At 37.2% G+C, this 14511-nt stretch overlaps 1 protein-coding gene and 1 long non-coding RNA gene across 4 annotated transcripts; one reads left to right on the plus strand and one right to left on the minus strand.

The window, feature by feature from the left end:
• Positions 1 to 781: 781 nt before the first annotated feature.
• Positions 782 to 10918, plus strand: LOC104110467 (uncharacterized). Of its 3 annotated transcripts, none has more exons than XR_011412495.1 (7): positions 782 to 1196; positions 2138 to 2264; positions 4439 to 4656; positions 4968 to 5141; positions 6366 to 6617; positions 10343 to 10534; positions 10587 to 10918. XR_011412495.1 is itself a non-coding variant. In XM_009619970.4 (5 exons), exons 1-5 carry the CDS (start codon positions 999 to 1001, stop codon positions 6447 to 6449), a joined length of 801 nt encoding a protein of 266 aa, XP_009618265.1. In that variant the 5' UTR covers positions 782 to 998; the 3' UTR covers positions 6450 to 6973. The 3 variants fall into 3 exon arrangements, 1 of the variants encoding a protein (XP_009618265.1); XR_011412494.1 differs by having other exon boundaries at positions 10353 to 10534; XM_009619970.4 differs by lacking the exons at positions 10343 to 10534; positions 10587 to 10918 and having other exon boundaries at positions 6366 to 6973.
• On the minus strand, positions 9875 to 10350 carry LOC117280117 (uncharacterized). Its single transcript, XR_004510571.2, has 2 exons — positions 10229 to 10350; positions 9875 to 10132 (listed from the first exon to the last, which is right to left on the minus strand). It is a non-coding gene; the product is annotated as an uncharacterized lncRNA (long non-coding RNA).
• Positions 10919 to 14511: the final 3593 nt, after the last annotated feature.

Below are 14511 nucleotides of genomic sequence, written 5' to 3' on the forward strand. Positions count from 1 at the left end.
GTTTGTAGAATATTTTGGCTATGTTTTGTCCTTGATACAAAAAATTGGCCGACATTCTTTTGCATTTAGCTGACACACTCTTGTTAGGCTGCTAAGCCTACTTGAAAAAAAAAATTGGGAGGAGGTTGATAATATAAGGGTAAAATAGATATTTTAAAAGAGTCAGTTGACAAATTAAATGAAATGGAAATATCTATTATTCAAAGTTGAGGGAAAAGGTTAATTTTTATAATAAAATTAGGATGTATAAATAATTTTACCTATTTAATATTTGTTTTTTTTATAAGAGGAAAAATCCGCCGCTACATCCTCTGTCACATCCTCTACCCTTCGGGTGAGCGGCTCTGTGCGCACTGGGTAAACATCTCCATGTGTAATAGTCTGCAAATCAAACTGGGATGTAAACCACACTAGGCAAAACATGTGCGACATGCTCAACCCAAAAGGTATTGAGGGGGAATCGATCCCAAACCATCCATACAGATGATCTCCCTCCAAACCAACTGGGCAACCCGAAGGATTCTATTTAATATGTTATACTAGTAAGTTAATAATCTTTTTTTTTTCCTATTACCAAATCAAATTTAATTGGTAATTTTCTCTTATTGCTATTCGTCAATTGGAGTGTAAACCCGAGAACGTCCTTGGTTTGACATATTTTTCGAAATCTCACCCATGATTCATGTATATCCCGAAAAGATATTCAAACGCTCCATGTAGCGCGTGTTGAAATCCTTTTCCCAACGTTCACCGCTTTCAACATCCTCTATATAAAGGGAGTCGGGAGTATTATTGCTCAAGAAAAGTTTCAAATCTCTAAAGCCAAAACCTCTTCCCTCATCTCTACACATCCCCCGCAATTTAAAAACCCTAAGCTTAACCCTAGTACCTAAATCCCCGATCAAACAATCAATCGCTAAAGCTCTGTAGAACAGATTAAATTAAAAATTGTGCAGTAGTAAACTGCAATAATTATTTTTGTTTACTAGTTTTAAACGATGTCTGCAATTGTTTGCCGCAAGAGATCATATTTTGAAGAATTACAATCAGCGTCGCCGACGTCAGCGTCGCCGCCGGTTTCAAAGAAGCTTCGTTGTTCTTCCTTCACCAGCTCTCCGGTTCACTTCTCTCCGCCGTCCCCGCTGCCGTCTCTCTTCAATCAGCTGAGAGCTTTATTTCCTGATATGGACAATCAGGTTTGTCTTTTTTCTTTATCTTGATGTATATAATTTTGCTTGGGTCTATAATGGTTCCGATATTTGTTTAATAGTAGTAGTAGAGTATACTAATATTGTTTATTACTCTTTGTTTTTATTTTGTCTATAAAAATGCAAATTGACAGTATTTGAATGAGACTGGTCCAAGTGAAGCCGAATGAACATTGAGGTTTTAATGTACTCCTTACCAGCTAGGTTCGGATTGAGACAGTGTGCTTGGTTATGTAAAATTTCTTTTCAAAAGTAACTTCTTTTTTAATTGTACGTCTCTTTGAGTGGCAGAGTCACAGCCAATGAAAGGGGTTCAATTGAATTGGTGTAGATAGGACAAAAGATAATCTTTTCGTGTGTATATATATATTATCGTGGAAAATGATAATGCATACCTTTCTTGGCTTTTTGGCTAAGATCAAGTGTGTGTGTGTGTGTATATATATATATATATATATATATATATATATATATATATAAAGTTTTAAATCCCCTTGATATAAGGACTTTCCATTGTAGTGGCAAAGGTAGTTCAAGTGTAACTTTAGGTCTCATATCTGAATTCTTTGAATCCCCTTGTTAAAATTCCTGGATCTGCCACTCTTGATATGACCATTGTTTTCGAGGAACAATGTTAAATACGAAACCATAGATTATGTTATTCAGTATTTTCATCTAACTTTATTACTTACCAAAAGAAAAAAGAAAAAAAGAAAATTCTCTTTTTGTCTGAGTATTTCGCTCCTTCTGATGCTTAAAAATGCAGTTTTAACCTGCTTTTCCTATGAGTTCGAAATGCTTTTCTTTAAAAAGGTTCCCACAAAATTTCTTGGTGGTCTGACCTATTTACTTAGCCATTTAAAAAACCTTTTAGTTTGGCTTTTGTATAATGAGTCACCAGGTACTTATTTTGTGTTCATACTCTTCAGCTACTTGAGAAAGCATTGGAAGAATCTGGCAATGACCTGGATGCTGCTATTAGGAGCCTGCATGAGCTTCGCCTTGGATATGCAGATGGAAAATCGGACACGAAAGCTTATGGAGAGATGGAAAATGGTAAGTGAATATCAAAATCCCATCATATGTTCAAAAGATTTGTTTGTTTATCATATACTTGGTGTAGCTAAGAGGGATGAATCCTAATTATGTGAAGTTGGAATATGTTTATATATAGACTCACACATACACACGATAATGTATACCTTTCTCGGCTTTTTGGCTAAGATCAAGTATATATCCACCCTACTTTTATCAATTGACTCATCAGTTACACAATGATGCAAAATTGTCCCGGGAGAAATACAACTTATCTTCCTTGACAGAAATAATGTGCCATTATTAATGAATGAAAAGATGTATCTACAGTTGGTTAATATGTCAGTGGCATGCATGGATGGTTTCTGGTCCTATTTATAAAGGATCTCAAACACCACACCCCCCCCCCCCCCCCCCAAAAAAACCCCCACCCACCCACCACACACACACACTCACACACACAAAAAAAAACTTAAAGGTGTTTTTGGAGGGAACAAATACTGGATCCTGTGACACTCATTTGTTACAGATAAGTGTATCTGTGTTGTATGTGTCAATTTTGGTATCAGCAACAGATAGTGGATCTTGTAACTGGCATCACTCATTTGTTACTGATAACTGATAAGTGTATCGGAGTTGGAAATGTCAATTTTGGTCCATAAATTTGCAACCCATCCAAACTTGAGGTTGGCCGGTTGGGATATGACCCGCATCAATCCATATTGACTCAAGCAACTTAGGGCGGGTTTGATTGGAACTTGTTTATGAATTTAACCTACTTTACAACAACAACAACATACCCAGTATATCCCACAAGTGAGGTATGGGGAGGGTAGTGTGTACGTAGACCTTACCCCTACCTGGAGAGGTAGAGAGGTTGTTTCCGATAGACCCTCGGCTTATCGGCTCAAGCTACGGTGGAAGAAGAAGAAGAAGAAGAAGAAAGAGGGGGGAGAAAGAAAGACGAGGGAGACAAAAGACGATAAAGAAAAAAAGGAGAAAAAGTAGCATCAGATAGTAACAATTAGGGAGCAATAATTTCCGGTAAAAGGGAGAAAGAGTAGCATCAAATAGTGACAATCAGGGAGTAACAATTTCCAGTAGCAATTTTCAAAAACAATGGACGTGGTTGCTAAGTACCAGATATAATAACAAACTAAAAGGAAGTAACTTTCAACCAACAACTAGAATATTACTAGTACTAGTAGTAAACCTAGGAGAAACTCACAACTACCTGTCAACCCACCACATTAATCCTCAACCTCCACACCTTCCTATCGCTAGTCATGTCCTCGGTTAGGTGAAGCACCGACATGTCCTGCCTAATCACCTCTCCTCAATACTTCTTTTGCCTACCCCTTCCTTTCCTCAACCCGCCATGGTCAACCTCTCATACCTCCTGACCGGGGCATCTATGTCTCTCCTTCTCACATGCCCAAACCATCGCAGCCTCGATTCCCGCAACTTGGCTTCCACGGATGCCACTCTCACTTTGTCCCTAATAACTTCATTCTTGATCTTGTCTTTCCTGGTATGTTCACATATCCATCTCAACATCCTCATTTCAGCTACGCTTATCTTCTGGACATGGTACTTCTTGACGGGCCAACACTCAGTTACACACAACATAGCCGGTCTAACCACCACCCTGAAGAATTTGCCCTTAAGTCTAGGCGGCACATTCTTATCACATAAAACCCCCGAAGCTAGCCTCCATCTCATCCAACCCGCTCCAATGCGGTGGGTAACATCCTCGTCAATCAACCCGCTAACCAACTCATTTATTTGACACCCTAGAGGTGTCAATTTCAACTCATAAAAGTGTAATTGTCCAACCTCAAACCTGAGCTTGGTAGGTGTTGTTATGGCATGTTCAATTCATCTTGACCAAAATTTGTGTATTCGCGTGCATACATTTTCTTGTATACATGTATATATGGTTATCATAAAATTACTTGTATACATTTGTGTATTTAATTTTAACAAGTATTTGTGTGTCTCTGTGGTGTATGGAGTAGTTGTTATCATGGACATGCCACTTCTCAAGTTTATAGTTAATTCATTTAAGAAGTTGACTTTATTATTATTTTTTTTGGGGGGGGGGGTGGGTTTGTAGTAGTATTGTGTTAATACCTGATCAGGAACATGATTTCCAATTATTCTCAAAAGAAAGATTTTTCATGAAAAATTGGCAGGTATGAACCCCACCAATGTGCCGGCTGCTCAGTCAGAAGATCCTTCTGAAAACAAGTTTCCTGCCAATGGTGTAGAATGGGAGGAATTGTTTGTGAAGGAAATGATGAGTGCTACAAGCATAGATGATGCCAAGGCTCGAGCTACCAGGCTGTTGGAGAACTTAGAGAAATGCATTAGTTCACGTGCAGGTGCAGAGGCAGCTCAAAATTCTCACAAGGTTGGTATTGAAATGCATGTTTCCGTTTTAATCCATGAGTTCTAGACTTATAGGCAATGAATTTCTTGCCAAGGATTGGTGGCAGGAAACATCACTAGTTGATCACGTTTTTTGGATATAATTACTATATATATACAAGGTTAAGAATATATTTAGTAATGTTCTCTATACATTCCAAGACTCGTTTCCTTGATTTCATTAGCAACATTAGTGGACTGTGGTGCTTCAGCTGTATGAGAATTACCATTAACAATTCTGGGGTTACCCTTTGACCTGCTAATTTATTGACTTCAATTTACCTCAATTCGCAGGAAAATATTATGCTGAAACAGCAAATAGAAGTGCTTCTCCGAGAGAATACCATTCTCAAGAGGGCAGTGTCCATTCAGCATGAACGTCAGAAAGAGTATGATGAAAGGAACCAGGAAGTGCATCAATTAAAGCAGCTGATTGCTCAGGGTAAAGAGCAATTGAGAACTCTTGAGGTAAACATTCCAACTTCATAAACTTCTCACCCTAGCCATGACATATGACAAATTGAATGATTTTATATTTTCTCACAATAGTTGAGATTCTTCTTTGCTGATCTGCACCACTAATAGAAAGTCCGTTTGCATTTCTTGGTCTAAGTGCTTGTCCAAACCCTTTTTGATAATAATCATGTGGAAAATAGTTGTTGCTTAAACAATATACCTGTGTATTCTAGAATTGTCTTCTTAAGCAGAGCTGTCAAGGATAGGTGGATAAGTATTGCAATATCAATGGAAATTGTATAGCTATAGAATTTTATCAATTCGGCATTCTTTGACCTCAATAAAAAAAGGAGTTCATTCAATGTGACAGGCAGAGATTTGATAATAATTGGAATGCAAAGAATGTCACTGAAGTACCTTTTCCTGAGAAAAGGGTATTAGCCTCATTTCTATAATGTTGGAAACTTAACCTCCAATTTGGCTAACAGAAAATTACCTAACAACTGATGTAGAGATGAACATCTCAGTTACTAGATTGTGTTTTCAGACTTTCCTTTTTGAGAATAAAATTAATACCATATGCGTTTTAAGGGACGAAAAACCATAGATGTTGTTGCTGAGCCATCTAGTTTTGCATTTAGGTGTAGTTGATGAATTAAATGCCTTTCGGTAGTTTACTCCATTATGTTTGCATGACAAGAACTGAAAGGTATCAAGCAAAAATTTCAAAATGTTAGAGAATGATCATTAATATCCTTCTGTAAGACCTTTTATCATCTTGTCAAACTATTACTATAATCTAACAATACTTTTTGCTATTCAGCAACAATAACAACATACCCAGTGTGACCCCACAAGTGGTGTCTGGGAAATGTGAGGTTTACGCAGAACTTACCCCTACCTTGTGTGAGGTAGAGAGGTTGTTCGTACAAACCTTTGGCTCAAGAATAGCATTTGCAAAACAGGTTGAAAAATACAACAGTAAAAAAGCAAAATAAAAGTAATGACAACAAAATAGTAACGATACCCGAAGTAAAAGAAACAACAGTAATAATATGGAGAAGAAGGAGCAGATAAGGTGCTCTAAACTAGAAGCATAATCTCCCACAGAAGAGAGAAATGGCGACTTTTAAGATTTACTTTATCCAGAAAAAAGTAGACTTTTCAGTTTTAGAGAATTGAAAAAGATACAAGTTTCCCCGCTCTTAACTTTCTGATTTCATTTTCATGTCACAGATCAACAATTATGCTTTGAAAATGCATTTGCGGCAAGCTCAGCAAAGCAACTCTATCCCTGGATTCAATCCAGATGTGTTTTAATGTGCCGAACTTTCAAAGGAAGAGATAGAGCCCAGATATGGATGTTTTACAGGACATTTTCTTTCTGTTGTCAGATCTTAGAGTTGTAAGGTTTCTCTAGGCCAACTTGTGCTGATGATTCCAGTGAACCTGCACACAAGAGACAGCGCCAAATTTCCAATGTTGAAGGTCAGTAATCTTTGTGATGGAAACAAGCTGAAGTTTAAATTATGATTTTGTTTCTTTCAGTATGAATTTTGTGAGGCCTTCAATTGATATACAAAATTAATAAACACTAGTTTTAGGATACGTGCGTTGCACGTGTTAATTAGCTGAATCTATTAATACCATAATTGTTTATAATAAAAACAAATTATGTATAATAACAATTGACGTTCAAATAGATACAACATTCATTTAGATGGAAAAATGAGTGTTAGTATTACATTGATGTAATAGGTGAGTTCAAAATAATAGGATAACTTATGTACCTTCAAACATGAGAAATTAATTAGTTTAGTTTTATAGCATGTGTAATTATGTTAGATATCTCTTAGTAGACAATGCTCTTGATATATCTCTCCGTCGCTTTTGTTGCTCTATCATACCAACAAGGCAGGATAGAAGTCAATCAAGATATTTGAAAATTTATTTAATATACGATTAAAAGAAAGACTTGAACCCATAAGAATTAAACATCATATAAAGAAAAAGAGAACTTTAACGTTTAGTTGTTCTGTTTCTAAAATTCAAAGAGAAAAAAATGAAATGCAATAAAAAAATCAGGTATTCCATAATGACCTGAACTGATATAACAGATAAAATTCTGGCTAGGTGCAAGGACGCCAACTGCCAATGTTTATTGTTAAGTATAAGAAAAATTTAAATCATTTAATATTTATAATACTCCCTTCGATCTACACTAATTCATTTTTTGGTTGTTTTACACATAGTAAGTAATTCACCTTTTATCATTAATTAATAATAAAATTGATTATATTAACCTTAATTTGTTCATTGGAAGTACAACAAATACTCCTAAGCTTTTTTACTCCAAGCGCAACTTTAGAAAAAAAAAGTTAATTCCTTCTTGATATTTAAAAAAGTTAAATATTATGGACCACAAAAAAAAAAGACCAAAAAATCAATTAAAGTGGACCAGAGGAATCAACTAAAAGAGGTAATTGAATTCACCTTTTTTTCTTACAAAATATGAGCAATATATGAGTTAGAATGTTTAACCATTTCTTTTATAATCGTATATGAGACATCATATACAATAATCGCAACAACAACTTTTTAATTTGCAATTGTTTATTATTATATAACTTCAAAAACAACCTAAAGGTTAGAAAATTTACCTCAAAATCACAAGCAAGTTCATCCCACAGGATACTACCAAGAGTTTATGATAAGGAATATGGAATAGTGACTTCTTTTAATAATTTTGGTTTTAAAATTCTAGAAAACCAAAAATTGCTTTGCATCCTACGACAATTTTGGTAAAAGAATACTAAACCATAAGTGACATTAATTGTTGGGTGATTTTGATGAAAGAACCCTAAACTTAAAGTGACATTAAAGTGGCTTTTTCACACTATAAAAATTATTGTACAACCGTAAATATTTGAAATATAGAATATTCTTCAAGAAGGAACTTCCATTTAATTGAATAACCCAATACACTGGTAAAATATAGTTAAACAAAATCAACGGCAATTATGGTAAAAGAATACTAAAATTAAAGTGACATTAAATTGCCGGCCAGTTTTGGTAAGAAAATCCTAAGCCAAATGTGACTTTAACTGCGGGTGGAAAATTAAAGTGACATTAATTGCCGGCCAGTTTGGTAAAGAAATCCTAAGCCAAAAATGATTTTAATTGCGGATGTTGAATCGAGCTTTTTTTTTACACTATAATTTAAATTATTTATATTTACAATTACAATAATATTCAATATAAAATATACTTATTAAGGGTAAAAAAGGCGAATGACATTTCGCTAAGTGCCTTCGTGCTTTTAAGATGACTAGTTTTAGAGTACGTGCGTTGCACGTGTGTGTCGCGTCAATTTAAAAAATTTTATTTAAAAAAATAAATTATGTAAAATAGTAACAGATCTTTTAAATGATAAAAAGAATGTTACTACATTAACACAGTGTTTGAGTTCAAAATAATTGGAGCATTCAACCTGCTTCTAACTTTTTTTTTTTAATAATAACAAAAGTTCTTGATGTAACATTTATGGCGCCTTTGAAAAACGTAAACTAAAATACAAAACGGGGGAGTTACAAAAGTTATTTTGAAACTAGTAAAGTTGCCCGCGATGCGCGATCGAATATAATACCAATAAATTTAAGTTTTATCTAATTAAAAAAATTCACGAAATATTAAGAATATAAAAGACTAAAATGAAAATTTAGAATAATTTCATCTTAAGACTACTAATTACGAAAATAAAAATATTTAAATTATAATTATTCGTATATTAAAAGATGATAATATATAAATGAAATATAAACTTTTATATTAGCAGAACCGTTGTCTCTTGTCCTGTCAACTTAAATTTAATACCTTTCTTGTTTTCGGAGACTACATACGACCTTGTATTTAAAATAAATAAATTTAAAACTTTTATTATAAATATCTAAAAGTAGATTGTATAAATTAAATATTTCAAATTAATACTTACGATGTAATCTAGACATAAATTTAGAACACAATTGAAGTTTATCTTGACGAAAACAAACCCCTTTGTTGCAAGGGTATCAGATAAAACAAATAACTTTTTCCAGTAAAGTAATGTATGCTCTATACTTGGGTAAGAAATATTTTACTCCTGCCCAAAATATTAGTTCTCTGATGGAAAATGTATGCTCTATCAACCATTCTTTTGGTTCGTTAAATAATCTTATTTAAAATAATACAATAATTATCTGTATGCACAAAATGTGGAAGCATGAATTGAAGGACAAAATGACAGGTTTGTAATGACTAAAAAGTACACATCTGAAACTACATAAACATATGCAAGTTTCCTTTCTAGAAATAATACACTCATACATACTTATAACTTCAATCATAGTTATATATTTTCAAACCAAAAATCAATGAAAATTGCACCTATATTTTTTGTTTCGCACTAATTAAAGGATTAAAATGAAAAGAGATAGTCCCAGCAGTACAACAAAAATATGCATAAAGAAAACCGGTGATGCCTTTTGGCGATACTTCCTGCCGCCGATTTTTATTCAACTTTCTGCATCTTCTTATTATAAACGTAACTTATGTGTATTTTTTGTTTGTATGTTTTATTCATCACACACATATAAAGACCTTAAGTTTGAATGAATTAATAGCATCCGATTCTGAATAGCTTCTTTATTTACTTATCAGTAGAGAAAAAATAACCGCTTCATAGAGTTTTAATTTGTTAAAATCCAAGAAACATTACAAAATGAGTTTATTATAGTACCGATCTTCGCACTAAACGTCAAATGCAGAAATAAAGTTTCTTCTTTTTTACTATATCGAAAAAAAAACAGCCAATTTAAACCAATACGAAATGAGCCAACCCCAAAAAACGAAAAAGGAAAAGAAAATGCAGCGAGAGTCTTGTGTCAAGCTTATCACTTCATGACTTGCGTCATTACTGTCATCATTCTCATTGCGATGCGTCTTTTTATTTTACGCTTCATCTGCATCTAAATAATCCAAAATAAAATAGTCAACATTCACTATTTTTAAATCATAAACTTCTAATAAGCAGAACATATGGAAAAGAGAGAAAGTAAGAAAACCTTGAAGTTCAGAAACTGCCAATAAGAACTTTGCCTTTTTTCATTTTGTACTTCCTCTGCATCCCACAAACTAACCAGAGTAGTCAAATTTCACTATTCTAATCATAAAATTAGTATAAAGCAGAATATATTGTATACGGTCAAAATAGATTTCGGCTTTTCTACGTTCGATCGAGATCGAGTGGCAAGAAGCCGGAGTAGGATTTTGGGAGTAAGCTCCGAAGACAGTACAAACGAGCCTCGAGTCCAAAGGCTGCTCGAGGAGTCGGCTCGATAATCTTATCGAGCCCGAGCTGTTGCTTCGAGGTCGGAAATGCACCACGACCTTCGGTTATCGAGCCCGAGCTGTTGCTTCGAGGTCGGAAATGCACCACGCCCGCCCCGAAGGTCGAACTCAAGCCAAGACTGAAGAGCCGACCCAATAACAGGTTCGAGCCAGTATCGAGTTCGAGCCAGTGTCGAGCTCACAGACAGGAGCCGTTGCAACCGCACCAAGAGAGAGAATCTTGACGGGAATCGAGGAAGAGACAAATCATTATGGATTCTCCACTATATGCTTTATTTTATTATTTTGTTATAAATAATGTAATGACCCTCTATTATAAAAGGGGATCCTTGTAAGCTAAAGATATTGAATAGATTGGAACAAAAGATCTTTTCTTATATACAAAGATATCCTTATAAGCTAAAGATATTGAATAGATTGGAACAAAAGATCTTTTCTTATATACAAAGATATCTCCTTGTGTTTGTCTTGCTTCATCTTATTCATTCTTTCTGTTCATCATTCCCATTCTCATAATCAAAATACTCGTATCGTTATCTTTATATCATAGGGTATTACGTATCCTTAGAACCATACATAAATTTAATATTATCCGATTTTTCGGGTAAACAGTTTGGCGCCCACTGTGGGGCTAAGGATAATAGTGATTGTTTGATATAAATCTACAGTACACACCAGCTTACAACTTCAAATCAGCAATGACTTTACCTATCGACCACGAAGCCGGCCTTCAAGATGAAACCAACAACTCACTCGATAATGGCACTGAGGCTCGAATCGAAGCACCCGAAATTCAAGCCGAAGTACCATTGGATGTCAATTCACAAATAGCTCTAGAGGCGCATCAGCGTTCCGAACCGAAAAGAAGCATTCAGGGCGGTACTCGATCCGTAGCCCGAGACACCCATAACGCGGGGGAAATCGGGGCCAGCTTGCGTATGATCTTCGAGATGCTACAAGCCCAACAAGTAGCGATAGCTCAGTTACAGAGCCAAACTCATATACAGAGCATGCCAGATTCCAATCCGCTTCGAGAAATCACCCCCAGAACGGAGCCTGCCGTAGTGAAATCAAACGAGTAAGAATCGGGGACCACTCCCGAAATTACTAAATTACTCGAGGAACTCACAAAATGAGTCGAAGCCAACGACAAGAGAGTGGAAACATACAATGCCAGGGTCGATCAAATCCCGGGGGCTCCACCAATGATAAAAGGGCTTGATTCGAAAAAATTCATACAAAAGCCTTTTCCCTTGAGTGCGGCCCCAAAACCAATCCCCAAGAAATTCCGTATGCCTGAAATTCCCAAATATAACGGTACGACCGATCCTAACGAACATGTCACCTCTTACACATGTGCCATCAAAGGTAACGATTTGGAGGACGATGAGATCGAATCCGTGTCTTTGAAAAAGTTCGGGGAGACCCTCTCGAAGGGAGCAATGATCTGGTATCGCAATTTACCACCAAATTCCATCGATTCTTTTGCCACGTTGGCAGATTCGTTCGTAAAGGCACATGCTGGTGCCATAAAAGTTGCAACAAGGAAATCATACCTCTTCAAAGTAAAGAAAAAGGGTAATGAAATGCTGAGGGAATTTGTATCCCGATTTCAAATGGAACGCATGGAATTGCCACCGGTCACAGACGATTGGGCCGTACAAGCTTTCACCCAAGGGTTGAACGAACTATGTTCGACATCATCACGTCGGCTGAAACAAAATTTGATCGAGTATCCTGTAATAACTTGGGCAGATATACACAACCGATATTAATCGAAAATTAGGATCGAGGTTGATCAATTGGGAGCTCCGTATGGACCCGTGCATCAGAGCAGGACAACTACTAAAAGCCAAAGGGAGATCGACAGAGAACAAAGGTCGAACAGAGACCGATACCAACCGTACGTCGCAGATCGGATGAACAACGATTCGACACGCAATACAGTTCAGAACAATCGAAGGATTGATCGAGGGCAAAATTCTCGGAGACTTATGAGCAAGAGAGGCTTTGATAAATATGCCGATCCTATAGAAGCACCTCGATTATCAGAGTATAACTTCAGCGTTGGTGCTTCCGCCATCGTGTCGGCTATCGGACACATCAAAGACACTAAATGGCCCCGACCCATGCAGACCGATCCTGCCTAAAGGAATCCCAATCAAATGTGCGATTATTATGGAACCCATGGCCACAGAACGGAAGACTGCAGGCAACTAAGAGAGGAAGTAGCCCGCTTATTTAACAAAGGGCACCTTCGGGAATTTCTGAGTGATAGGGCGAAGAACCGTTTTAAAAACAGGGATTTCGGCAAGCAAAACGAGCAAGAAGAACCGCAGCACGTCATTCACATGATCATCGGCGGCGTCGATACCCCTCAGGGACCAGTGCTTAAACGCACTAAAACATCGATTGTGAGATAAAAGCGATCTCGAATTCAAGATTATGCACCCATGGGGACTTTGTCCTTCGATGATGAAGATGCATAAGGAATCATCCAACCTCATAACGATGCACTGGTAATATCTGTACTCATGAATAAAACTAAAATTAAGCGTGTGTTAATCGATCCAGGTAGATCGGCCAACATCATCAGATTGAAGGTCGTAGAACAGCTCGGCCTACAGGACCAGATCGTACCCGCAACTCTGGTTCTAAACGGATTCAATATGGCATGTGAAACCACCAAAGGCGAGATAATCCTACCAATAAACGTGGCCGGAACCATCCAGGAAATAAAGTTTCACGTGATCGAAGGCGATATGAGATACAACGTCCTTTTCGGAAGGCCATGGATCCACAATATGAGAGCAGTACCTTTGACCCTACACCAGGCCCTCAAATTCCCGACATCGAGAGGTGTCAAAAAGGTGTACGGAGAACAACTGGCCGCAAAGGAAATGTTCGATGTCGAGGATGCAAAATCAATGTCCTCGCCTTCGCCGATAAAGGGATCGGGCTCAGAAGGAGAACATGACACCAAATAGCAACCACAAACTTCGGCTTCGACCCAGCCAGATAACCAGAAGATCGAAAAAGATGATGATCAAAGGGTCCCTCGATCTTTCATGATTCCCGATGACTCCGACGCCACCAAATTAACAATCGAGGAACTAGAGCAAGTCACACTAATCGAGCACTGGCCCGAGCGAAAGGTATACTTGGGAACGGGGTTGAGCCCTGAACTCAGGAAGAAACTTGTTCAATTTCTTATCGATAACGTCGATTGTTTTGCCTGGTCCCATTTAGATATAACAGGGATCCCACCGGACATAACGACGCATCGGCTAAGCTTGGACCCTAGGTTCAGACCGGTGAAGCAAAAGAGAAGACCCCAGTCCGAGGGAAAGCACGCATTCATAAAGGACGAGGTAACCAAACTTCTCAAGATAGGGTCCATTCGGGAGGTGAAATATCCCGAATGATTAACCAATGTAGTTGTAGTGCCTAAAAAAGAGAGCAAACTTAGAATGTGTGTAGACTATAAGGATTTGAACAAAGCATGCCCCAAAGATTCCTTTCTGCTGCCCAATATCGATCGCATGATCGATGCCACGGCCGGCCACGAGATCCTCACTTTTCTCGATGCCTATTCCGGGTATAATCAAATCCAGATGAACCCGGAGGACCAGGAAAAGACTTCGTTTGTCACCAAATATGAAACATATTGTTTATAATATGATGCCCTTCGGACTAAAAAACGCAGGGGCTACTTACCAACGCCTAGTAAATAAAATGTTCGAAGAACAAATAGGTAAATCAATGGAAGTTTATATTGATGACATGCTAGTTAAGTCCCTGCGCGCAGAGGACCATTTGACCCATTTGCATGAAACGTTCGAGATTTTGAGGAAATACAACATGAAGCTCAACCCCGAAAAATGTGCTTTCAGGGTCGGTTCAGGCAAGTTCCTTGGCTTCATGGTGTCGAATCGTGGAATCGAGATTAACCCCGACAAAATCAAGGCCATCGAAGACATCGCCATCGTGAAAGCTG

The sequence above is a fragment of the Nicotiana tomentosiformis genome, chromosome 12 (assembly GCF_000390325.3).
Source record: "Nicotiana tomentosiformis chromosome 12, ASM39032v3, whole genome shotgun sequence".
Taxonomy (NCBI): domain Eukaryota; kingdom Viridiplantae; phylum Streptophyta; class Magnoliopsida; order Solanales; family Solanaceae; genus Nicotiana; species Nicotiana tomentosiformis.

Excerpts from the sequence above, each read along its gene's own strand:
- LOC104110467 (XM_009619970.4), top strand. The coding sequence starts at position 999 with ATGTCTGCAATTGTTTGCCGCAAGAGATCATATTTTGAAGAATTACAA. Across the intron at positions 1,197-2,137 it reads TTCCTGATATGGACAATCAG|CTACTTGAGAAAGCATTGGA; the intron begins GTTTGTCTTTTT and ends CATACTCTTCAG. Across the intron at positions 2,265-4,438 it reads TTATGGAGAGATGGAAAATG|GTATGAACCCCACCAATGTG; the intron begins GTAAGTGAATAT and ends AAAAATTGGCAG.